This window comes from Muscardinus avellanarius, assembly GCF_963383645.1.
Source record: "Muscardinus avellanarius genome assembly, chromosome: 4".
Classification (NCBI taxonomy): Eukaryota; Metazoa; Chordata; class Mammalia; order Rodentia; family Gliridae; genus Muscardinus; species Muscardinus avellanarius.
The window spans coordinates 150,527,102-150,553,002 of record NC_137789.1 but is presented as its reverse complement, the minus strand read 5'-3'; the positions used below and the strand labels follow the sequence as shown (position 1 = coordinate 150,553,002).

Sequence of the window (25,901 nt, the reverse complement as noted above, 5' to 3'; positions counted from 1 at the left end):
TCAGACTCTCAGCATCTGCTCGGCAGCTGCGAGGTGGTAAAGGAAGTTTTCCGTCGCTGGTGGAAATCGCTTTTGCTTTAGTGCCTCAAAATTGAGGACCGGCTTTCCTCCGCTGTTTGGAACTTCTGAAAACAGTGCTAGGTTGGTGAAGATTTCTTTTGTTTTTAGGGCGATATCCTTTAACAGAACAGGAAAATATGTAACGTGTTACCACCTAAAATTTTCAATATTCTCAAGTTGGGGGTGGTGGCACACGCTTGTAATCCCACCATTTGGGAGGCTGACACGATGATTGCGGTTTGCGGACAGCCTCAGCTACTTAGTGAGGTTCTCTGCAACTCAATGAGACTCTGTTTCAAAAACAAATAATAAAAAATAGGGCTGGGGGTGTAACTCAAAGGTAGAATGACCCTGTGTTCATCCCTAGTAGAGCAAAAAAAATTTTTTTAATTAAAAAAATTTGCTGGAGCTGGGCGTGGTGGTACATGCTTGTAATCCCCGCGCTTGGGAGGCAGAGACAGGAGGATTGCGCAGGTTCGAAGCCAGCCACGCTGGCGTAAGAGACCCTGTTTCAAAAATATAAAATAAGTCTGGGAGTGTAGCCCAGAGGTAGAAGGGCTTCCAGGAACCCCAGTACCACCAAAAAAAAAAAAAAATTTTTTTGCTGGGCGTGGCGGCGTATGCTTCACCCCGCGCTTGGGAGGCAGAGACAGGAGGATCACTCAGGTTCGAAGCCAGCCTTGCTGGCTTAAGAGACCCTATTTCTAAATTAAAAAAAAAATTAAAAATAGGTCTGACAGTGTAGCCTGGAGGTAGAAGAGTTCCATCCCCAGTACCACCACCACCAAAAAAAAAAAAAAAAAAAAAATTTATGCCGGGTGTGGTAGCACAGGCATTTGGGAGGCTGAGACCAGAGGATCACAGTTCGCAGACAGCCTCAGCTACTTTAGTGAGGCCCTCTGAAACCCAGTGAGACCTGGTTTCAAAATAAAGAATAAAGCCGGGCGTGGTGGCGCACGCTTGTAATCCCCACGCTTGGGAGGCAGAGACAGGAGGATCGCGCAGGTTCGAAGCCAGCTGCGCGCGCTGGCTTAGGAGACCCTGTTTCCAAATATAAACTGTAAAAATAGGTCTGGGAGTGTAGCCCGGAGGTAGAAGGGCTTCCAGGAACCCCAGTACCACCACCAAAAAAAAAAAAAAAAAGAATAAAAAAATAAAAAATAGGGCAGGGGGTGTAGCCCGGAGGTCGAATGTCCCTGGGTTCCATCCATCCCCAGGCCCACAAAAAAAAAATACTCTCTAGAATTCTTTCCACTTTTTTTTTTTTTTTGGAAAGTTTTTCCTTTTATATTTTAGTATTTATTTATTTTGTGGTACTGGGGATTGAACCCAGGGGCACTGTACTTCCAAGCTATACCCACAGCCCTATTATTTTTTATTTATTTATTTATTTTTGGTGGCACTGGGGGTGGAACCCAGAGGCTTTCTACCTTTGGGCTATACTCCCAGACCTATTTTATATTTTATTTGGAAACAGGGTCTCACTAAATATGCTGAGAGCCTCAAGGAGCTGAGGTTTCGAATCTGTGCGATCCTCCTATCTCAGCCTCCCAATTGCGGGGATTACAAGTGTGCACCACCACGCCTGGCTGAGAGCCCTATTTTTTATTCTTTTTTTGTGTGTGTGCCATACCAGGAATGGAACCCAGGGGCATTCTATCTTTTAGTGACACCCCCGGCCCTATTATTTTATTCTATTTTTGAAACAGGGTCTCAGTTGCGAAGGCCCTCGCTTAGTAGCTGAGGCTGTCTGCGAACCACGATCCTCCGTCTCAGCCTCCCAAAAGCTGGGATTACAAATGTGTGCTTATTCTTTTTGTGTGTGTGTGATACTGGAGTTCCTGGAAGCCCTTCTACCTCCGGGCTACACTCCCAGACCTATTTTTATATTTTTATTTGGAAACAGGGTCTCTTAAACCAGCATGGCTGGCTTCAAACCTGCACGATCTTCCTGTCTTCGCCTCCCTAGCACGGGATTACAAGTGTACGCCACCATGCCCAGCTTATTCTTTATTTTTAAACAGAGTCTCAATAGGTTACTGAGGCTGGCTGTGAACCTGCAATCCTCTTGTCTCAGCTTCCCAAGTACTGGAATTACAAGCATGTGCCACCACACCTAGCTTGTTTTCATTTTGAAAGAGGGTCTAAGTTGCTGTCTTTCTGAGTTGTTGAGGCTGGCATCAAACCTGTGAGCTGTATCTCAGGCCTGTTTTTTTATTTTTTTATTTTTTTGCAGTACTGAGGATAGAACACAGAGGCATTCTACCTCTAAGCTACATCCCCAGCCCTATCTGGTTTTTTTTTGTTGTTTTTTGTTTTTTTTTTGTATTGGGGGTGGAACCCAGAAACTTTTCTACCTCTAGGCTATACTCCCAGACCTATTTTTTTTTTTTTTTAATTTGGAAACAGGGTCTCAGTAGCTGAGGCTGGCTTTGAACCCGTGCAATCCTCCTGTCTCTGCCTCCCAAGCGCGGGGATTACCAGCGTGCGCCACCACGTCTGGCTTAGTCATTTTATAAAGGGGCTCTTTTTTTTTTTGTCTTTTTGGAACCGGGGACCGAACCCAGAGCACCGCACTTGCAAAGCAGGTGCTTTGCCACCGAGTTACATTCTGGCCCCCACTTTAGTCATTTTGGGGGGGGGTGGTACTGGGGTTCCTGGAAGCCCTTCTACTTCCGGGCTACACTCCCAGACCTATTTTTACCTTTTTTTTTAAATTTGGAAACAGGGTCTCCTAAGCCAGAGCGCGTGGCTGGCTTCGAACCTGCGCGATCCTCCTGTCTCTGCCTCCCAAGCGCGGGGATTACAAGCGTGCGCCACCACGCCCGGCTTCACTTTAGTCATTTTAAAGTGTATAATGCAGTAGTGTTTAGTACATTCATCTTGTTGCACAACCATCACCAATACCCCACCATCCCAGGCACTGTCTCCGTTAGCAATAGTGCGCCCCCAGGACCCTGTACCCCTTCCACCCTCCCTGAGGGCCCGCCCTCTTTAGGCCCCGCACCTAAGCCTGTGCCTTTGTGACTGGCATGTCACTACGCCTGTCAGTGGCCTCCAGCTTCACTCACTATGGCATTCATGAGACCCGACGAGAGCTCTGCTGGGTGCCACAGGTGTGTGCCCCTATCTGCCGATGCATCTGTGCTCCTCAGGAGAAGGGCAGGGGCTGGGAACGCACCAAAGGCGAAGGAGGGGGCAGGCAAGCCACAGGCCAGAGGAGGGGCTTGGGCACCAGGTGGAAAGCTCCAGAAATATAAAACATCTGCCATCCCAGCCTGGCAAGGGTGGAGGACAGAGTGCTGACTGTGCACTAGACACCGGTCAGCCTGACAGGCAGATCCCAGAGAGGACTGGCTCTGCACTTATGACGGCAGGGCCTTGACTCCACGGCTACTGCCATCCTGGAGACAGCGGAGCCAAGCCAGATTACAACCCTCTATCAACACCCTGTGCTCAGCAGGGGCCTTGTCTTTACAATTTGTTCTGCTGTAAAAATTCTCCCAGGAGGAGAGGATGTGGCAGCCCGCCCAAAGAACTGCACTCAGCAGTGGCATTTCACACCAATGCGTGGCTTCCGCAGCGGCCCCTGCAATAACCTGTCCCCGGAGCCCAGTAACACAGCTGCTCGTCCGCCATCACTGTGCTGTCTGCAAACCCCATCGGAGCACCCACCGCTGGCCTGTCTTCGGCACGTACAGCGGAGAACAAGCCGCGGTGTGCGCTCCCAGCAAGGCAGCAGCTGGGCAGTTACCTGTATGACCTGGCTGTCCGACTTCTCTGGGTCCTCCGCAGACTGAACAATGAGCTGACCGGTTTCCTTGTGCAGTTTGCCCATTGTCATGGATTCTGGTGAGAACAAGAATAAATTGTGGAAATATTTAGAAGTTTGTATAATAAAAAATAATCATTCCATCTAATGGAAAACTGCAAAGACCAGACTGAGTCAATTTTCCAAAAGCAGATAAAATGCCCACTCCTCCATTTTATTACTGAACACAATGTGACAATTTGCTAGAAGATAAGGTATAATCAGGATTTTTTTTTGGGGGGGGGGTCCTGGGGTTTGAACCCAGGGAGGGGCATCCTATCTCCAAAGCTACACTCTCAGCCCTGGTTTTTTTTTTTTTTTTTTGGTGGTACTGGGGTTCCTGGAAGCCCTTCTACCTCCAGGCTACACTCCCAGACCTATTTTTTTTACATTTTTATTTTGGAAACAGGGTCTCCTAAGCCAGCGCGCGCGGCTGGCTTCGAACCTGCGCGACCCTCCTGTCTCTGTCTCCCAAGCGCGGGGATTACAAGTGTGCACCACCACGCCCAGCAGCCCTGTTATTTTACTTTTTTTTTTTTTTTTGTGGTACTGGGGGTGGAACCCAGGGGCTTTCTACCTCTGGGCTATACTCCCAGACCTATTTTTATATTTTATTTGGAAACACAGTCTCACTAAGTTGCTGAGAGCCTCACTAAGTACTTAAGGCTGGCTTCAAACCTGTGCAATCCTCCTGTCTCAGCCTCCCAAGTGCGGGATTACAGGTGTGCGCCACCATGCCCGGGCTTATTTACTTTTTTAATTTTTATTTATTTTTATTTTTTGTGGTACTGGGGATGGAACCCAGGGGTATTCTACCTCCTAGCTATACCCCCAGCCCAATTTTTTATTCTTTATTTTGAAACAGGGTCTCACTGAGTTGCAAAGGGCCTCACTAAGTAGCTGAGGCTGTCTGTGAACCACAATCCTCCTATCTCAGCCTCTCAAATACTGGGATTACAAACGCGTACAACCACACACCCGGCTGTTATTTTTATTTTGAAACAGTTTCTCACTAAGTAACTGAGCACCTGTGATCCTCCTATCTCAGCTTCCCCAAACCAGGATTATAGACATGTACTACCAGGCCTAGCTCATAAGCAGATTTATAAACTTCATGGCCCAAAGAAAACACATCAACACCAAACCAAATTTTTCCTTCATATCCACCTAATAAGAATTTTTATTTTTCTTTCCATACAAAACCTAATAGGAAATTCTAACTACAAATAAGCTGTGACTTGTCCCGGTTTTTAGAGTTAAGAATTTAAATTTATCTTTGTGTCAGGAATGTTGTGAAAGCAGCGCTTCCTGTCACTGCTGTGGGGCCAGCTGAGCACTCGGCGTGCTAAGATCTTTGAAATGAACAAAGGAAACAACCCAGGTTACACGAATGATAGACATTAGCACTGTCTGAAAATAATGATTGGCGGACAGCCTCAGCTACTTAGTGAGGCCCTTTGCAACTCAGTGAGACCCTGTTTCAAAATAAAGAGTAAAAAATAGGAATGGGGGTGTCACTCAGAGGTAAATTCCCATAGGTTCCATCTCTAGCGCTTAAAAAAATTTAACAGGGTGTATTCATTTCGAGTGCCAGTCTGGCATGGAGCTGTATTCCTATTTTCTGTATTTCTATCTTTCTAATAAACTTCTTTAAATCTTCAAAATAAAAATTAACAGAAAGTTTGTTTGTCATACAAGAGACAAACTCTGTTGGACAGTGTGAGTTTGGCTTCGTTTATATATTTATTTATTTATTTATTTATTTATTTATTTATTTATTTATTTATTTATTTGCGGTGCTAGGGCATTAGGCCTCCGAGCTACACCCCCAGCCCGATTTTTTTTTTTTTTTTTTTTTTGTGGGTCTGGGGATGGAACCCAGGGGCATTCAACCTCAAAGCTGCACCCCCTGCCCTATTTTTTATTCTCACTAAGTAGCTGAGGCTGTCCACGACCATGATTGTCAGGTCTCCGCCTCCCGAATGCTGGGGTTACAAGAGTGCACCACGACGCCCGGCATTTATTTTTAAAGTCTTAGTACTTGTGATCCTTCTGGTCTCAGTTTCTCAAGCACGGGATCAAAGGCATGTACCACCACACCCACCTCAGTTTGGCTTTACAAAAGGCAGTATCTCCTAAGGGTCTGATTCTCTGGTTTGAAATTTTCCTATGAACAAGCATCAAGTTTGACACCTTAAAACAAATGAAAAAGCCAAGTGTGGTAGTACACGCGGTGATCCCAGTACTTGGCAGGCTAAGACAAAAAGATCATAGGTTTGAGGCCAGCCTCAGCTACGTAGTGAGGCCCTCTGCAACTCAGTGAGACCCTGTTTCAAAATAAAGAATAAAATATAGGGCTGGGAGTGTAGCTTGGAGGTAAAATGCCCCTGGGTTCCATCCCCAGTATCACAAACACATAAATACATACATACATACATACATATATACATACAAATTTTGGTTTTGTTAATTTTAAGTCACCAGATAAAACCTCCTATTAAAGCTGGGCATGGTGGTGCACACTTGAAACCCCAGGATTTGGGAGGCTGAGACTGGAAGATCACAGTTCGTGGACAGCCTCAGATACTTAGGCCCTCCACAACTTGTTGAGACCCTGTTTCAAAATAAAGAATAAAAAATAGGGCAGGGGGTGTAGCTCATAGGTCAAATGCCCTTGGGTTCCATCCCCAGGTCCACAAAAAAATTAATTATTTAATTAAAAGTAAATTAAGCTGGACATGGTTGCACATGCTTGTAATCCCCGCACTTGGAAGGCAGAGACAGAAGGATCGCACAGGTTCGAAGCCAGCTGCACTTGCTTAAGAGATCTTGTTTCCAAATAAAAATATAAAATAGGTCTGGGAGTGTAGCCCAGAGGTAGAAGGGCTTCCAAGAACCCCAGTACCACAAATAAATAAATAAATAAATAAATAAATAATAATAAATAATAAATAAAGTAAGAGTTAGGCATGGTGGTACATGCTTGTAACCCAGAATTCGGGAGGTTGAGACTGGAGGATCGTGGTTCGCAGACAGCCTCAGCTATTTAGTGAGGCCCTCCATAACTTAGTGAGACCTTGTTTCAAAATAAAGAATAAAAAATAGGGCAGGGGGTGCAGCTTGGAGGTCGAATGCCCCTGGGTTCCATCCCCAGACTCGCAAAATAAAATAAATAAATAAATAAATAAAGGCCGTGGTGGCATACGCTTATAATCCCTGCATTTCGGAGGCTGAGATAGGAGGATCACACAGGTTCGAAGCCAGCCATGCTGGCGTAAGAGACCCTGTTTCAAAAAAAAAAAAGAAATAGGTCTGGGAGTGTAGCCCGGAGGTAGAAGGGCTTCCAGGAACCCCAGTACCACCAAAAAATAAATAAATAAATTAAATTAAATTAAATAGGTCTGGGAGTATAGCCCGGAGGTAAAAAGCCCCTGGGTTCCACCCCCAGTACCACCAAAAAATAAATAAAAAATAAATTAATTAATTAAAAAATAAAAACCCCCTTCTATTATTAGAATCTACTTAACAATGAGCCCCAGGGAAGAATTCACTGCCCCCACATTTGGGAGAAAGAGAAGTGACACACAAAAGCTGTTATCAGTAGCCGGGCATGGTGGTGCAAACTTGTAACCCCAGCATTCAGGAGGCTGAGACCAGAGGATTGATCGGAGGACTGTGGTTCGCAGACAGCCTCAGCTACTAAGTGAGGCCCTTTGCAACTCAGCGAGACCCTGTTTCAAAAATAAAAAATAGGGCTGGGAGTATAGCTCAGAGGTACAATGCCCCTGGGTTCCATCCCTAGCAGTACAAAAAAAAAAAACAAAAAAAAAAAAAAACAAAAACCCAAAACTGTTATTACTAATCCCACCTGCATCCCTAACATGTCTGGTTCTACAAGGAAAGACGCTATGTTCCAAACAATGACAAACCCCTCCAGGTTCCGCACGGCAGGTAAGCAGAGCCTGAAGCCAACAGTGTGCTCACATCTCATGTCGACAGCACAGAACTCACCTTTCGCAAGTGGAGCAATGGCGATCTCACTATCTGCCAGATTCACAAACACATCGTAGAGGTCTGGTCGGCTGCTCACCTCCAAGTCTACAAATCCAGCGATGTAACCTGCGTGACACAGACGGTCAAATGACTGAGGCGGGGAGCAAACATACCATGGTGCATCAATGCTGAGTGTGGTGGTGCACGCTTGTAATCCTAGTACTTGGGAGTCTGAGACAGGAGAATCTCAGGTTCAAGGCCAGCCTCAGCAACTTAGCAAGGCTCTTACAACTTAGTGAGACCCCATTTCAAAAAATAAAATAATAGAGCCAGGCGTGGTGGCGCACGCTTGTAATCCCAGGATTCGGGAGGCTAAGACTGGAGGATTGCGGTTCGCGGACAGCCTCAGCTACTTAGTGAGGCTCTCTGCAACTAAGTGAGACCCTGTTTCAAAATAAAGAATCAAAAATAGGGCAGGGGGTGTAGCTCGGAGGTCAAATGCTTCTGGGTTCCCACCCCAGACCCATAAAAATAAAGTAAAATAAAAAAAGGCGCACACCTCTAATCCCAGCATTTGGGAGGCTGAGGCAGAAGGATCACGGTTCAAAAACAGCTTGGAGGTAGAAAGCCCCTGGGTTCCATCCCCAGTACCGCAAATAAAGAAAAAAGAAAAAGAAAAAGAAAGAGAAAAAGGAACACACTCCAAACAAAACCAATGTGCTCAGTGACGCAGCACTTGCCTAGCATGCGCTAGGCCCTGGGCCCAATCCCTAGTATCACAACAAAAAGAGAGGGAGACGAAGCACGAATGCTCCTTCCTCGGGATGCTCGTACCTGCGCACGTGTGCAGGGCTTCCAGCTCGTCGGCGTTAAGGTGCACATAAGGATGCAGGATGGTCCAGTCCTGTCGGTGCCACACCAGGGCAGGCAGCGTCCTGCAGAAGCAAGGTAAGAACTCAATGAACCTGCTTGCTGGTCCACATCCAAGAGACTTGCCTGCCCCTTGTCCTTTTCCGGTGGAGGAAACTGAGAAGGTATAGTCCTTTGGCAAGTCAGGGGCAGAGGTGAGGCCATGCCCCAAAGTGCTAAGACCTCCGGGCTTCACATTAAAGCAAGGCCATGTTCTTTTTTTTTGTGTGTGTGTGTGTGGTACTGGGGGTAGAACCTGTTAGGTTTAAGTCCCCACGGGTGCATGGGGTGGGGCCGGAAGCCAGGAGGCAGGAAGGACCCGCCTCCTTACCCCGCTTCCCATGGAGGAGACCACTCCCCTCGATATAAAGGAGATGCTGCTATCTCACAGAGGGACACTTCTACTCTCGTGGGAGGGAACTGCCCAGGAAAGGTGCGCTGGCCCTCTGGACTAATAAACGGCTCATGGCATCTATACCAGAAGGCTCCACGTATCTGTGTGCGCCAAGGAACACGCCCTGCATATTTAATCTATCAGAACCCAGGGGCTTTTCTACCTCCAGGCTATACTCCCAGACCTATTTTATACTTTATTTGGAAACAGGGTCTCACTAAGTTGCTGAGAGCCTCACTAAGTAGCTGTGGCTGGCTTCGAACCTGCACGATCCTCCTGTCTCAGCCTCCCAAGTGCAGGGATCACAAGCATGTGCCACCACACCCGGCTAAAGCCATGTTTTAAACTTGGCTTTTGGAATTGGAGTAGTGGCCAAGGCTTGTAATCCCAGGTCTTGAAGGCTGAGACAGGAGGATCTCGGGTTTGCAGCTAGCCTCAGCAACTTAGTGAGGATCTCTATAACTTAGTAAGACCCTGTTTCAAAATAAAAAAATAAATAAAATAAAATAGGGTTAAGGGCATGGCTCAGAGGTAGAATGCTCTGGGTTAAATCCCCAGTACTACACACAAAAATACAAAACAAAAAACAAACAAAATAAGCTGCATGGGCCGAGCGTGGTGGCGCATGTTTGTAATCCCAGTACCTGGGAGGCTGAGACAGAAGATCCTGGCTGGTTGCCAGCCTCAGATACTTAGTGAGGCCCTCCACAACTTAGTGAGACCCTATTTCAAAAATAAAGAATAAAAAACAGGGCTGGAGGGGTGTAGCTCAGAGGTAGAATGCCCCTGGGTTTCATCCCCAGCACCACCAAAAAAAAAAAAAAAAAAAAAAAAAAAAAGCCAGGCGTGGTGGCGCACGCTTGTAATCCCCACACTTGGGAGGTGGAGACAGGAGGATCACGCAGGTTCGAAGCCAGCTGCGCTGGCTTAAGAGACCCTGTTTCCAAATAAAAATATTTAAAAAAACATAAGTGTCTGGGAGTGTAGCCTGGAGGTAAAAGGGTTTCTGGGAACCCCAGTACCACCAAAAACAAAAAACAAAACAAACAAACAAAATACAAGCTGCTTTTAGAGTTAAGATTAGCTACAAAAAGTTCAAGGTGAAGAAGTTTCCAAAGACCTGGAAAGAGTGATGGACCTAAAGTCTTTCAAACATCCTACACTGCAGACCGCCACAGAGAGGGACCCTGGGTAAAATTCAAAGTGGTCCCTGCAAAAAAGAAATTTCCTGCAAGTTTCCCATTTAAACTTAAAAGTCTAGTCAAATTTGCAAGCCACATTTTGTTTGTTTTCAGACAACATAAGAACCATAGGAAGGTATGCCAAATGCAATTGTGCTTTGGAACCCCCTGGGGCCCTGTGAAATCTCAGAAGCTATGGACACCCAGTTTAAGAAGCATAAACACAGAGGGAGCCAGGTGTGGTGGTGCACGCCTGTAAGACTGCAGGTTCAAGGATAGGTTTAGCAAGTAGTGAGACTCTCCTCAACCTAGCAAGATCTTATTTCAAATAAAACTAAAAAATAGGTTGGTGGGGTAGCTCAGAGGTAGAATGTCCCTGGGTTCAACTCCCAGTGCCACAAACTATAAATATAAATAAAAAATAAAATAGGCTGGGGGTACAGTTCAGAGGTAAAACATTCCAGGGTTCAATCCCCAGTATCACAAACAACAAAGAGTCTGATAAAACTGAAGTGAAAGCCGGGCATGGTGGTGCACGCTTGTAATCCCAGCATTTGGGAGGCTGAGATCAGAGGATCATGGTTCACAAACAGCTTCAGCTACTTAGTGAGGTCCTTTGCAACTCAGTGAGACCCGGAGGCGGAGACAGGAGGATAGTGCTGGTTCGGAGCCAGCCTCGCTGGCTTAAGAGACCCTGCTCCCAAATAAAAAAATATAAAATAGGTCTGGGAGTGTAGCCCAGAAGTAGAAAGGCTTCCAGGAACCCCACTATCACCAAAAAAAAATAAATAAATAAAAAATTGGGCAGGGGCTGTATCTCGGAGGTCAAATGCCTCTGGGTTCCATCCCAGACCCGCAAAAAAAAAAAAAAAACTGAAATGAAGGATCAACTTACTTAAAATAGGGGGGCCAACTACCCAGGTATGGTGGCACACACCTGCAATCCCAGTATTTGGGAGTCTGAGACAGGAAGATTGCAGGTTTGCAGCCAGCATCAGCTTTTTTGTGAGGCCCTCCACAACTTAGTGAAACTGTGTTTCAAAATAAAGAATAAAAAATAGGATTTGGGTATAGCTCAGAATAGAACGCTTCTCAATCCAATTCTCAATACTGAAAAAAAAAAATAATAATGATAATAATGGCCAGGCATAGGGGTACACACTTGTTATGCCCCTGGGCACATTAAAAATAAATACATTAATTTTAAAAAATAGTACTATTTCCAAAGTTAAAGAATAAGCAGAGCTGGGCATGGTGGTGCATTCGTATGCTTATAGTTCCAGTATTTATGAGGCTGAGACAGGAGGATCGTAGGTTCGAGGACAGCCTCAGCAAGCAGTGAGACTCTTATCAACCTAGTGAGACCCTGTTTCAAAATAAAAAATAAAATAGGACTGGAGGTGTAGCTCAGAGGTAGAAAGCTTTTGGCCCCCAGTGCCACAATAAAATGAAATAAATAAATCGTCCAGGGCCAGGCATGGTGGCACATGCCTATAATCCCAATACCTTGGAGGCTAAGATGGGAGTATTGCAGGTTCGAGATCAGTCTCAGCAACTTGGCAGGACCCTGTTTCAAAACACAAAAATAAAATAGGGCTGGGGTGTAGCTTGGAGATAGAATGCCCTAGGTTCAGTCCCCAGGACATCATCATCATCATCACCATCATCAAAACAATCTGTCCATATTCAGTGATCTTGAACTACTAGGTCTAAACTTAAACATTTAACTGTCTGCCAAGAAAGTTCACAATTTTTAGGAATTACTGACAATACCTGGTAAACTCCTGGACAGCTTCTATTTTAGGGTGATAGACGACAATTCGTTTTTTTAGCATCAGTGCAGTGTGTAAGATAACAGTTTCCATTCCAAACTGTGACACAACGTCTAAAGAGGGATTACAATGTTATTGTATTAAATATTACACAACGGCAAAAGTTTATCAGGAAAAGTTCTTATCATATGAATGCAAAATTATTTTTAATACAGAGAAAAATATTAGGAACTGCTGTAGACACAAAAGCACCCCAATTTGGTGGATAGGAACGTTTGTCGATATGCTGGTCGTGTAGACGAAGCCCCAATTCTATGAAGGACAGCCAACATCTTTCTGTGTCATGAAAAATTCATAATTAAGTTGGGTTTGGTGGCACACACTTGTAATCCCAGCTACCTGGGAGGCTGCGGCAGTACTGAAATAAATAAAAAATGTTCACTACCCTTCTCTATGCCATTACTTCAGTCCTTTTCAGCTAGCTTAAAGAACATGAAGCACACACCTCAGGAAGCACAAAGGACAGAACAAGCAGGTACTGTGGGAGGATGGGGACAAGGGAGCGTCTCAGAGCTCCCCTCTCCTCTCTGTCAGCACCCGGAAGTCTGGGGCTTCGCCCCGGGCTGCTTCTGTAAGGTACTGTGGGAGGATGGGGATGAGGGAGTGCCTCAGAGCTCCCCTCTCCTCTCTGTCAGCACCCAGAAGTCTGTGGCTTCGCCCTGGGCTGCTTCTGTAAGGTACTGTGGAAGGATGGGGACGAGGGAGCGCCTCAGAGCTCCCCTCTCCTCTCTGTCAGCACCCTGAAGTCTGGGGCTTCGCCCTGGGCTGTTTCTGCATTCTGGATTTCCAGCTGCATCGGGGACTCTAGGCTGTGGCTTGAGCTTCCAGACGGAAGAGCTAACTGATAAATTCTAGGAAAAGAGAAATCATGGAGGTGTCATAGTTTGGGCACAGTAGCATGTCTGTAATCCCAGTATTTGGGAACCTGAAACAGGAGAATGACAGGTTCAAGGACAGTCTCAGCAATTTAGCAAGACTCTGAGCAACCTGGTGAGACACTATTTCAAAAGAAGAAATAAACAGTACTGGTAGTACAGCTCAGAGTAGAATGCACCTGGGTTCAATCCCCAGTACCAAAAATAAAAACTGTAAAAAGGGGCTGAGGGAGCTGGGTGTGGTGGCGCACACTTGTAATCCCAACATTTGGGAGGCTGAGACTAGAGGATCACGGTTCACGGACAGTCTCAGCTACTTAGTGAGGCCCTCTGCAATTTAGTGAGATCCTGTTTCAAAATAAAGAATAAAAAATAGGGCAAGGGGTGTAGCTAGGAGGTCGAATGCAAAAAAATAAAAAATAAAAAATAAAAAAGGGAGCCGGGCATGGTGGTGCACGCTTGTAATCCCTGCACTTAGGAGGCTGAGACAGGAGGATCGCACAGGTTCGAAGCCAGCCTCAGCTACTTAGTGAGGCTCTCAGTAACTCAGTGAGACCCTGTTTCCAAATAAAATAGAAAATAGATCTGGGAATATAGCTCAGAGGTAGAAAGCCTCTGGGTTCCACCCTCAGTACCATAAAAAAAAAATAATAAAAATAAATAAGAAAGGGGCTGGGGAAGCTGGGTGTGGTTGCGCATGTTTGTAATCTCAGCATTTGGGAGGCTGAGACAGAAGGATCACTCTTTGTAGACAGCCTCAGCTAATTAGTGAGGCCCTCTGCAACTTAGTAAGACAATATCTCAAAATAAAGAATAAAAATTAGAGCTGAGGGTATAACTCGGAGGTAGAATGCCCCTCAGTTCCATCCCCAGTACCACAAAAAGAGGCTGGTGGGGAGGGGACTGGGGCCATAGCTCAGGTAGAATGCCCCTGGATTCAATCCCCAGTAGCCCCCTCAAAAAAGACAAAACTCAAAAAAGAAAAAAAAAGAAAAAGAAAAATATGGAAGTCAGTGGAGCTCTTGAGCCATGAAGTTCAAGCTGCTTGTGAATAAACATTCCATCATGGTGTGTGTGTGCGCGTGCGCACGCGAGCGTGTACTTGCTAGGCAAGTGCTCTGCCAGTCCTCTTTGTTGAGACAGGACCTCACCAGGCTGCTCAGGCCAGCCTCTACCGTGTGATCCTTCTGTTTACCCTCTAGGGTAGCTGGGATTACTGATGTGCTCCACACACCGCTGAAAGAATGTTTCTACGATTATAGAATGTATGGAAAGGAAGGCCACAAACACGTTTTCCTTTGACAGAGTGTGGAAGCTAGGGAGAAAATGGGTCATAGGAGGAACTGTAGGTAATGGGAGGGGAAGAGAGGACTCCCCAACACACACGAAGTACATTCACAAACATGTCAGTCAATCACTAGGCTCGACATGAGAAGGGAGAGGGAAGGAGTGAAGTGGGAAGTGGGGAAGGCTACAGGCGTGCTCTGTGCGTGCACGCCTCTACATCTGGTACCCCATTCAGATGTTTGATTACGAAGCACCAACAAAATAAATAACTGAAAAAGAGAATTCTAACCCGCGAGGAAACACGAGTTCGGGGCTCCTATGAAGGAGGCGCTCGACGCAGACGAAAGGCAGGAAGGACGACACGGCAGGGTCAGGGGAGCTGAGCCGCCCTGGGCAGCCGGAGATGTTCCTGTTGGCCCGCGTTTTGTTTCTGCTCTTCCTTCTTCTCTTACCTTTGATGGAACCTGCAAGGTACGCCTTCCGAGCGTCAAAGTCCTTGCTGAGGAACGAGCCATTTTCTTCGCTCTGGCATACCCCCTTGGTGAGAACTGCAATGTAGCTCTCCATCATCTTAACGGGGCTCCCGTGCTTCAGGTACCTCCTGTAAGACAGGACAGGAAGTGGCGGCGCTCCGACCCTCAGGGACCGAGGCTCAGCTCCCAAAGACACAGCACTCCAGAGGCTTCGGGAGGCCAGAGTCTTTCCCAACACGCATCACTTCTCCAACTGCTCATTCATTGTGTGGTATGGGGGGAGCCCAGGGCCTTCTGCCCCCAGCTACACCCCCAGCCCTGTTTTATTTTTTATTTGGAAAACAGAGTCTCACTAAGTTGCTGCGGCTGTTCCTGAATCTGCAATCCTCCTGGTCTCAGGCTCCCAAGTCCTAGAATGACGTGCACCACCTCGCCAACTTCCTTTCCTTTTCTTTCTCTCTCTCTCTCTTTTTTATTTATTTATTTACTTATTTTTGTGTGTGTGGTACTGGGGGTGGAACCCAGAGGCTTTCTACCTCCGGGCTATACTCCCAGACCTATTTTATACTTAATTTGGAAACAGGGTCTCACTAAGTTGCTGAGAGCCTCACTAAGTAGGTGAGGCTAACTTCGAGCCTGTGCGATCCTCCTGTCTCAGCCTCCCAAGCGCTGGGATTGCAAGTGTGTGCCACCACGCCCGGCTCCCAACTTACTTTCTAATGTACACAATAAGTGTATTGAATAAAAAAAACACTTCACAGATATTTCTTTGAAGGCAGCACTCCTTAAATCTGGAGCAAAGTGCTATGGTCCTCTACAGCATGGTAACTGACAACAGGCCTGCTGAGGCCCCACTATTCCCCAGAATATCACAGCCTCATCTTTTTAGGTCTTCTGTTCACAACTGCTGCTCTTAGTCATGCGACTCTGTTTTATTGCTGCAATTTCCTTTGACAAGAAAGGAGTTTTATGCATTGTTCACAGAGAAAGCAGTAATTAGCTGTAGAACCCATACTTATTATCAGAGCTCCCAGAGCTAGCTATATTTAGATAATTAAGAAATCCAAGCTCTTCTAAGTTCCCAGTGATAAATGTGCATTACAGATATTCGTCATCAAGTTTAGACTTCAGAAAATGCTGACAGGAAACCAGCTGCATTCATAGCTCCCACAAGGAGGCCGTCTCTTCCCCTCAAGATCTCTTCCTGTGAGCAACTAAAACTAAACTTAAAAAGCTTGATGTAGGGCCGGGGGTAGCTTAACAGTAGAGTGTACGCACACGCACGGCCTGTGCAAAGTTCTAAGTTCAAGCTCCAGCTCCAAAACCAGAAGGGGAAAAAAAGACGTGAGCAGGTCTACATGGGCCTTTCAGCAGCTGATGTGATAGAAAAATCAGGAATAAAAACTGATGTTTAAATGGCTTGAAATTTGCATTTATTGTAGACTAAGTGAAAAAGTTAGTGCTTTTCTTCTTCTGTTTCTTGTTTTATTTTGTTTTTAGGTAGGGCCACGCCCTGGTGTTCAGGCTGGTCTTAAACTCCTGAACTCAAGGCCTCCTCCTGCCTTAGTGTCCCAAGTGCTGGGACTACAGGTGTGGGCCACTGAGCCCAGGTTATATTTAGTGTTTTTACTGATTACTGAATTTTATTGAGCATCAGTTCTTTTTTATTTCAATTCAAAAACTGAAGAAGAAAAAGGTGGACAACGACTACAGTGGGCAATCATACATGGGAACTCTGGGGGGTGTAAAGAAGAGCCAGGCACACTGATGCATGCCTATAATCCCAGCAACTCAAGAGGCGGAGGCAGGAGGATCCCAACTCAGGGTCAGCCCTGGAAACTCAGCGAGACCCTGTCATAAAAAGAAAAAGAAGAAAAAAAAAAGAGCCGAGTGTGGTGACACATGCTTGTAATCCCAGGACTTGAAAGGACAAGATAAAACAATCCCAGGTTCGAGGACAGCCTTAGTAAGCACTGAGAATCTCATCAATTTAGAGACTCTGCTTCAAAATAAAAATACTATAGAGACCCTGTTTCAAATTAAAACTAAAGCCAGGTGTGGTGGTGCATGCTTGTAATCCCTGCACTTGGGAAGCTGAGACAGGAGAACTGCACAGGTTCGAAGCCAGCCTCAACTACTTAGTGAGGCTCTCAGCAACTTAGTGAGACCCTGTTTCCAAATAAAGTATAAAATAGATCCAGGCGTGGTGGTGCATGCTTGTAATCCCAGCATTTGGGAGGCTGAGACAGGACGACTGCATGGGTTCGAAGCCTGCCTCAGCTACTTATTGAGGCTCTTTGTAACTCAGTAAGACCCTGTTTCAAAATAAAGAATAAAACATAGGGCTGGGAGTGTCACTCAGAGGCAGAATGCCCCTGGGTTCCATCTCCAGTACCGCAAATAAATAAATAAATAAATAAATAAATAAATAAATAAAATAAAATAGGTCTGGGAGTATAGCCTAGAGGTAGAAAGCTCCTGGGTTCCACCCCCCAGTGCCACAAAATACATAAATAAATAAAAATAAAAATAAAATAGGGCTGGGGTGTAGCTCAGAGGTAGAATGCCCCTGCGTTCAATCTCCAGTACCAAAAAAAAAAAAAAAAAAAAAATCCAGGTATTCTGACATACGCCTGTAAAGCCACTACGTGGGAGGCTGAGAGAAGATCACAGGCTCAAGAACAACCTCAAGTAGAGAGACTCCAATGAGGAACTCATCAACCTGCTGAGACCCTGTTTCAAAATTAAAAGCAAACAGGGGTAGGGGTATAGCTCAGAGGCAGAAAGCCCCTGGGTTCAGCCCCCAGTACCACAAAAAAACAAACAAAAATTATGTGTTTTATTACCACCCAAAAAAAACCATTAACAGTATAAAACAGAAGTAATATACAGTCATGAAGAATACAAACATAAGAGGCCAGTGGGATAAAATGACTTCCTAGGTGACAATCAAGGCCCATGAGAGAGACACACAGGGCAGAGAAGAGAACCTCTGAACCCTCATGAAGTGCCGCCAGAGGACCTGGCCAGGTAGACAGCCACGGCTGCCGCAGCCGGTCTGGGAAGCTGAGCCCAGCTGTGACTAAAACTCTGCTTCCCTCCCTGCCACTCAACTGCAGTGTCTGGAGGATGAAGGCCGTCCACAGAGGACATCACCCGGCCACAGCCTGCATGTGAGGCCGCTCTCCCGTGAGCAGCACGCTCTGAGAGGCTGCCGCCTTGCTTCTCTCCCCACGTTAACTGCACCATCAGGAAAAGTGCTTGTGCATGTGTGCATGGGCGTGCAGACACACGCACAGGAGGCAGGGTATATGCACGAGTCAGGCTGAGCACGCAGGCCGGGACGAGACAGGGGCACAGGCTCAGACTTGTGCCTTCTACCCGGAGATGAGAAGAGCCCAGAATGCTACGGGGGCATGGCACTGCCAGCTAGCAGCCCCAGGCGGGAAGCGGGGCCTGAAGCAAGCCTGCCCCTGGACCTCAGAATGTCTCCCGTGGATTCCACCCAGTGAACCAGCCCTGACTCAATCCAAAGAAATGGGAGGCCAGTGTTTGTTCAAAAACGCCCCTTTAGTGCTTTTAGTTTATGGCTTCTGGATAGCGTCTCTTCCAGCAGTAATAAGCTCCCTTTATGTCTGCACCCTGGTAGGAGACAGCTGTTTTATTCCAGTGAGCCACACACCTGGAATTTGCCTTATGACAGCAAGAATCTTTCTCACTGTAGCTAGCTGCACATACGGTAATACCATACTTAGTCAAATACAATCTAATCAACCCTTTGTGTAATGAGAGGATTTTTGTTTTCCTTTTTTTTCTTTTCTTTTGGGGCACTGGGATTGAACCCAGGGGCATTCTGCCTCCAAGCTACACCCCCAGCCCATTTATGTTTTGTTTTGAAATAGGGCCTTGCTAGGTTGCTGAGTCTCACTACCTGCTGAGGCTGGCTGTGAACCTGTGGTCCCCCTGTCTCAGCCTTCCAAGTACTGGGATTACAGGCATGCACCACCATGCCTGGCTCGGGATAGTATATTTTATTTTATTTTTGTGGTACTAGAGATGCGACCCAGGAGGCAGGGTATATATAGAGATGCATTGTACCTCCAACCTACACCCCCCGCCCTATTTTTTAGTCTTTTTATTTTTTGAAACAGGGTCTCACTGAGTTGCAAAGCGCCTCACTAAGTAACTGAGGTGTCTGTAAACCGCGATCCTCCAGTCTCTGCCTCCTGAATACTGGGATTACAAGCGTGCGCCAGACCCCAGGCTGGTATATTTTAGATAAATATTTCCAATGGCTAGAATGAAACTGACAGTCAACTTGAATTAGAATTGATCAGTGATTCAGAATTTCCCAGTCCTTCAGCATTCCAGCTAAGAAATATTTTCCTGAGTTTCAACAAAATTCAAAATATTCACTGACTTTCCCTAAAACGACTGTCACACACAGATGGACACATACGAACCAGCCTGCCACTTAATTTAGCCATCCTGTTAAGAAGACCCCTGGATTCAAAGTCAGTAGAAGTAATACTCCAAAATGGCAAGTAACCCAGGACACCCAGGAACTCTAAGAGTTGGCAAGCTGCTTGTTCTCCCCCCCACGCCGCCCCACTTTCCCAAATTAGAGGAGACACTGATAAGCAGAGGAGGAAGCCTGACTTTAGGAAAGAGCCTCTGAAGAGCCACTGGGGCAAGTCAGGTGGCGGGGCTGAGGTTGCTTCCTCCCTGTAGAAGCTGACTGTGCAAGTATCAGGTGGGAGCTTTATTTTGGCATATTAACATTTAACACAGTTTTCATACAGACCTACACAATATCCTAGCGAAGGCAGCATATTTCTCTGGGTTAAAATCTTTGGCGGTCAGTACAATAGAAAAATGAGTCACCTGTCCAGAAAAAGAAACAAAGAAACAATAAAAGTTCACCTGTTAAAGATAACTTACTGAAATTTAAGAGGCTTTAATAGAATGAAAATTTTATTACTTTCTTCTTGCAAACTTCTTGTACGAGATATACTAGCATTAGAAGGAAAAGACCAAAATATAAAATGTTCTCACTTGTTCTTCTATTATACGTGTATGTACATATGTGTGTGTATATATGTATTAATATACATATTTAAATTCCTATATAAGAACATAACAGTTTTAGAAAAAACTTTTTTTTTCAAAAACACAAAAACAAACCAGGTATGGTGGCACACACTTTTAACTCCAGTAACTGGCTGAAACAGGAGGATCTGGGTTTGTGCCAGCCTCAGGTACTTAGTGAGGCCCTCCACAAGTTAGTGTTACTCTGTTTCAAAATAAAGAATAAAAAACGGGGCTGGGGGTTAGTGTAGCTCAGAGGTAGAATGCCCTTGGGTTCAATCCCCAGTACTGCAAAAATAAATAAACAAGCTGAGTGTGGTGGCTCATGTTTGTAATCCAGTACTTGGGAGGCTGAGACAGGAGGATCATGCAAGTTCGAAGTGATCACGCAAGTTTGAAGTCATCCTCAGCTATTTAGTGAGACCCTGTTTCCAAATAAAATGTAAAATAGGTCTGGGAATGTAGCAGCCCAGAGGTAGAAGGCCCCTGGCTTTTGAAAGAAAGAAAGAAAGAAAGAAAGAAAGAAAGAAAGAAAGAAAGAAAGAAAGAAAGAAGGAAAGAAAGAAAGAAAGGTATTGAAGAAATCTGTTTGTTTTGGGTACTGGGGATTGAATCCAGAGGCATTCTACCTCTAAGCTATGTTCAAGACCAGCCTCAGCAACTTAGTGAGACTCGGCATCTTGGTGAGACCCTGTTCCAAAAAAAAGATAAAAAAGTGAGCCAAGGGTGTAGCCCAGATGTAGAAAGAAAGAAAGGTATTGAAGAAATCTGTTTGTTTTGGGTACTGGGGATTGAATCCAGAGGCATTCTACCTCTAAGCTATGTTCAAGACCAGCCTCAGCAACTTAGTGAGACTCGGCATCTTGGTGAGACCCTGTTCCAAAAAAAAGATAAAAAAGTGAGCCAAGGGTGTAGCCCAGATGTAGAATACCCCTGAGCTCGATCCCCAGCACAACACATACAAAAAGTGCACCACGAATAAGGTCTAATGCTAAGAGTTACTAGAGTAATCTTATATTGCTTTAAATATCTTTTGCTTTTTTACCTTAATGCAAGTCATACCTTTTTCAAAACGGAAGAATCTGGAACTTCAACTGTTGTGATATAAAACCATGTCCTTCTGTACTGACCAAAGACAAAGGGGTGGAGAAGCCTGTTTTCATCCGCAAGGCAGCATTTTCTGAGCAGCAGATTCCTTAGCGTAGCTGTCGTGGAAGGGTAACACCACACCCACAGAACTTCTCCATTGGTGTCCTTTTCTACGGTGGAAAGATGGTCACTGTGAGAATGCCAAACAGCAGCAAGGAAGCGAATTGATTGGTTACTTAGAGGCACTTACTGGAATCAGTTTTAATACCCCATTTTACAAAGCAACCCAGAGCACTTGAGATCCCAAATGCTCGTGAACTCATGATTTTGAATTTTAGACCACCTGAGTAAAGGCTTTTTTTTTTCTTTGCTGTAATGGAGATTGAACCCAGGGGCATTCTACCTCTGAGCTACGCCCCTAGCCCTATTTCTTCTTCTTCTTCTTTTTTTTTTTTTTTTTTGCAGGTCTGGGAATGGAACCCAGGGACATTTGACCTCAGAGTTACATCCCCTGCCCTATTTTTTTATTCTTTATTTTGAAACAGGGTCTCACTAAGTTACAGAGGGCCTCACTAAGTGGCTGAGGCTGTCTGCGAACCACGATCCTCTGGTCTCAGCCTCCCGAATGCAGGGATCAGAAGCATGCACCACCATGCCTGGCTATTCTTCATTTTGAAACAAGGTCTCACACTAAATTGCAGAGGGCCTCACTAGGCAGCTGAGCCTGGCTGTGAACCTGTGATGTTCTGGTCTCAGCCTCTCAAAGTATTGGGATTACAAGAGTGTACCAGTAGTAAAAAGCGTTTTATAACAAATCATGAATGAAAATGTAGACTGAGATATTTGGTAGAGTTCCTCCCTATCTTTTCCCACATGGATGCTTATTTACTTACAATTACATTAAGTTTTTATCTAGTTGAAAATAAAATCTTTAATAAATACGTAGAAAAGGTGAAAAAAAAAAGAGAATAGCTGGGCCCGGTGGCGGTTGTAATCTCAGCATTTGGGAGGCAGAGATCGGAGGATCGTGGTTTGTGAAGAGCCTCAGCTATTTAGCAAGGCCCTTGGCAAGTCTGAGATCCTGTCTCAAAAAATAAAAAAAGACTAAAAATAGGACTTGGGGTGTAGTTTGGAGGCAGAATTCCCCTGGGTTCCATTCCTGGTATGGCGAAAAGAAAAGAAAAGAAGAGAAAAAAGAAAGAAACAAACAAACAAAAAAAGAGGAGCCAAGCATGATGGTGATGGTGCATGCCCGTAATCCTAATACTTGGGAGTCCAGGGTAGGAGGATCACAGGAACTTAGTGAGGTCCTGCCCAACTTAGCGAGACCTTGTTCCAAATAAAAAATAATATAGGGCTGGGGAAGCTGGGCACGGTGATGCACACCTGTAATCCCAGCACTTGGGAGACTGACACAGGAGGATTACAGGTTTGAGGAAAGACTCAGGAAGGAGTGCGCTCATCAACCTGTTTCAACTGCAAGACCCTGTTTCAAAAGACAAATGCAATAGGGCTGTGGGTGTAGCTCAGAGGTAGAATGTCCCTGGGTTCAGCTCCCAGAACAACAACAACAAAAATCCAAATTGGTCTTCCTTTTTTCTTATGTGGGAGGGATATACCTCTCCTCCCATTATTATTATTAAAAAATATTTTGGGGGTACTGGTGATTGAACCCAGGAGCATTCTACCTCTATATTGTACCCCCTGCCTTCTTCTTAATTACTTATTTATTTGCGGGTCTGGGGATGGAACCCAGAGGCATTCGACCTCTGAGTTACACCTCCTGCCCAATTTTTTTCTTTATTTTTGAACCAGGGTCTCACTGAGTTGTGGAGGGCCTCAAGCGTGCAACACCACGCCCGACTTCTTTTAAATTTTTTAAAAACTTTTACAATTTTATTTTATTTTATTTTATCTTTTTTTTTTTTTTTGGTGGTACTGGGGGTAAAATAAATAAATAAGTAAATTTCCAAAGAGTCTCCCTAAATTGTTAAGTCTGGCTTTGAACCTATGATCCTCCTGTCTCAGCTTCCCGAATACTAGGATTACAGGCATGTATCACCACACCCAGCTAATTTTTTTTTTTTTCCAGGTCTGGGGATAGAACCCAGGGGCATTCGACCTCTGAGCTATACCCCCTGCCCTATTTTTTATTCTTTATTTTGAAACTGGGTCTCACTGAGCAAGGGGCCTCACTAAGTAGCTGAGGCTGACAGCCTCCCAAATGCTAGGATTACAAGTATGCACCACCACGCCCGGCTTAGACCTTGTTTTAAAATAAAAAATTAGCCGGGCATGGTGGAGCACGCTGGTAATCCCCATGCTTGGGAGGCTGAGACAGGAGGATCACACAGATTCAAAGCCAGCCTCACTGGCTTAAGAGACCCTGTTTCCAAAGAAAATATAAAACAGGTCTGGAGTGTAGTCCAAAGGTAGAAGGGTTCTATCCCCAGTACCACCAAAAAATTAAAATAAAAGGCCAGGCATGGTGGCGCACGCTTGTAATCCCTGCGTTTGGGAGGCTGAGACAGGAGGATCACACAGGTTCGAAGCCAGCCTCAGCTACTAAGTGAGGCTCTCAGCAACTTAGTGAGACCCTGTTTCCAAATAAAATATAAAATGGGTCTGGGAGTATAGCCCAGAAGTAGAAAGCCTCTGGGTTCCACCCCCAGTGCCACCAAAATAAAATAAAATAAAAATAAAATAAAAAATTAAGCTGGGTATGATGGCAAATGCTTGTAATCCCAGCACTTGGGTGTCTGAGACAAGAAGATTACAGGTTCACGGCCAGCTTCAGCATCTTGTGAGGCCCTCCACAAGTTAGTGAGACCTTTTCAAAATAAAGAATAAAATAGAGCTGGGGGTGTAGCTCAAAGGTAGAATGCCCCAGGCTTCCATCCCCAGTACTGAAAATAAATAAACTTTTTTTTTTTTTTTTTTTGTAGTACTGGGATGGAACCCAGGGGCTTTCTACCTCTGAGCTACACCCCAGCCCTATTTTTTATTATTTATTTTGAAACAGGGTCTCACTGAGTTGCAAATGGCCTAAGTAGCTGAGGCTGTCTGCAAACCGCGATCTTCCTGTCTTAATCTCTCAAATGCTGGGATTACAAGCATGTGCCATCACACCTGGCAAAAGATAAAAAATTAAATAGGGCTGATGGGTAGTTTCCCAGTAACACACACACACACACACACACACACACACACACACACACACACACACACACACACGTTATGGTCTGGAAGTGTAGTTCAGTAGAAGAGTATCCTTGGGCTCAATCCCCAGTACCACAAATAGTAAAAGTAAGTCAGCTGTAGGGGTTACACCTGAAATACCAGTACTTGGGAGGCTGAAACAGGAGAATCTTAAGTTCATGGCCAGCTTCAGCAATTTAGTGAGGCCCTCTGCAATTTTGTGAGATCTCGTTTCAAAATAAAAAAATATATATAGACAGGTGTGGTGGTGCACACTTGTACTCCCAGTACTCGGGAGGCCGAGACTGGAGGATTGTGGGTTCAAAGCCAACCTCAGCAATTTAGCAAAACCCTGTTTCCAAATAAAAAGTAAAATAGGGCTGGGGGCGTAGCTCACAGGTAGAATACCGCTCGGTTCAGTCTCTGAAGCATTTTTATTATTTACTTATTTACTTATTGAGGAACTGGGAATTGAACTCAAGAGTCATTCTACTTCCAAGCTACACCCCAGCTCTATTTTTCTTTTTTTCTCCTCTGTTTTGAAACAGGGTGTCACTAAGCTATGGAGGGCCTCACTAAGTAGCTGAGACTGGCTGCAACTGCAATCCTCCTGTCTCAGCTTTCCAAGTACTGGGATTACAAGCCTGTGCCACCACGCCAGGCTGAAGTGGTTTTAAAATCATATCAAGCTGGGTGTGATGGCGCATGCTTGTAATCCCAGCATTTGAGAGGCTGAGACAGAAGGATTGCGTAGCTTTGAAGCCAGTGAGACCCTGTTTCAAAATAAAGAATAAAAAAACAGGGCGGGGGTGTCGCTCGGAGGTAGCATGCCCTTGGGTTCCATCCCTAGTACCGCAAAAAAAAAAAAAAAAAAAATATATATATATATATATATATATATATATATATATAAAAAAGTGCATACAAAAGACAGTTTCCTGAAATGCATACAGGAAGCACTCTTTTGAGACACTGAAAAATAAACACATTCTTCCAGTTTTGTTAAGCCTAAGCTTACTTTCCCAGTTCTTGTACACTGGGAGAGATAGAATGGGTGTGTTAAAATCTAGGGAGAGTAAAACTTTCTCAAAGGGAATCATTCGTTCAAGCAACCCGTGCTCCGGGCACCGAGCAGCAGCGCCTGGAAGCCCCACCCGTCACGCGCGGCACTGGGCGGACACACACTCGGGTTTGTCCCAACGAACTTCTCCACCCACGAATTCCTCAAAGTCAACAGGCCCGCGAGTGGCTGCCGGGACCCCGCCACGCGCACGAGCTCGAGCTCGACCTCGGGATGGCGGAGTTCACCGCGGGCGCGGGGGTTCGGCGGCTCGGGGCCGGGGTCCCCATGCCGGCGCTGCCGCTTCCTCGCGCGTGCCGTGCTCGAAATGACAGCCTGGGGGGCGCGCGGCCGGCCAGCAGGCTCCAGCCGCCCGGCCCAGGCGGGGGCGCCGCGGCTCCCCGCGCCCCACGCGGCCCCGCCCGCCACCTCGGCCGCGCAGCGCGGGAGGAGCTCGCCGGCGTCCCGGGGCCCGCAGGCCTCACGCCAAGGAGGCCGGGCCGCAGCCTCCAGCCCCGGCCCGCCGCAGCGGGGACGCCGCCCGGGCGGAGGCGGGACTGGGCGCGGGCCTGCCCGCCGGGCGCCTGCGTCCTCACCGATCAGCCCGACTCCGAGCATCAGCTGGGTGTCCGCCGCCTCCGCCGCAGCCAT

General features: G+C 45.9%; 1 protein-coding gene across 3 annotated transcripts; it reads right to left on the bottom strand.

Moving 5' to 3' along the window:
• DENND10 (DENN domain containing 10) lies at positions 1–25,901 on the bottom strand (the record flags this gene model as incomplete). Of its 3 annotated transcripts, none has more annotated exons than XM_080693910.1 (9): positions 1–177; positions 3,815–3,909; positions 7,883–7,990; positions 8,699–8,799; positions 12,122–12,233; positions 14,795–14,943; positions 19,620–19,699; positions 20,966–21,162; positions 25,847–25,901. In XM_080693910.1, the coding sequence occupies 9 exons, from the start codon at positions 25,899–25,901 to the stop codon at positions 1–3; spliced, it is 1,074 nt and encodes a 357-aa protein (XP_080550036.1). The 3 variants fall into 3 exon arrangements, with proteins under 3 accessions (XP_080550036.1, XP_080550037.1, XP_080550038.1); XM_080693911.1 differs by having other exon boundaries at positions 7,883–7,969; XM_080693912.1 differs by lacking the exon at positions 25,847–25,901 and having other exon boundaries at positions 21,034–21,066.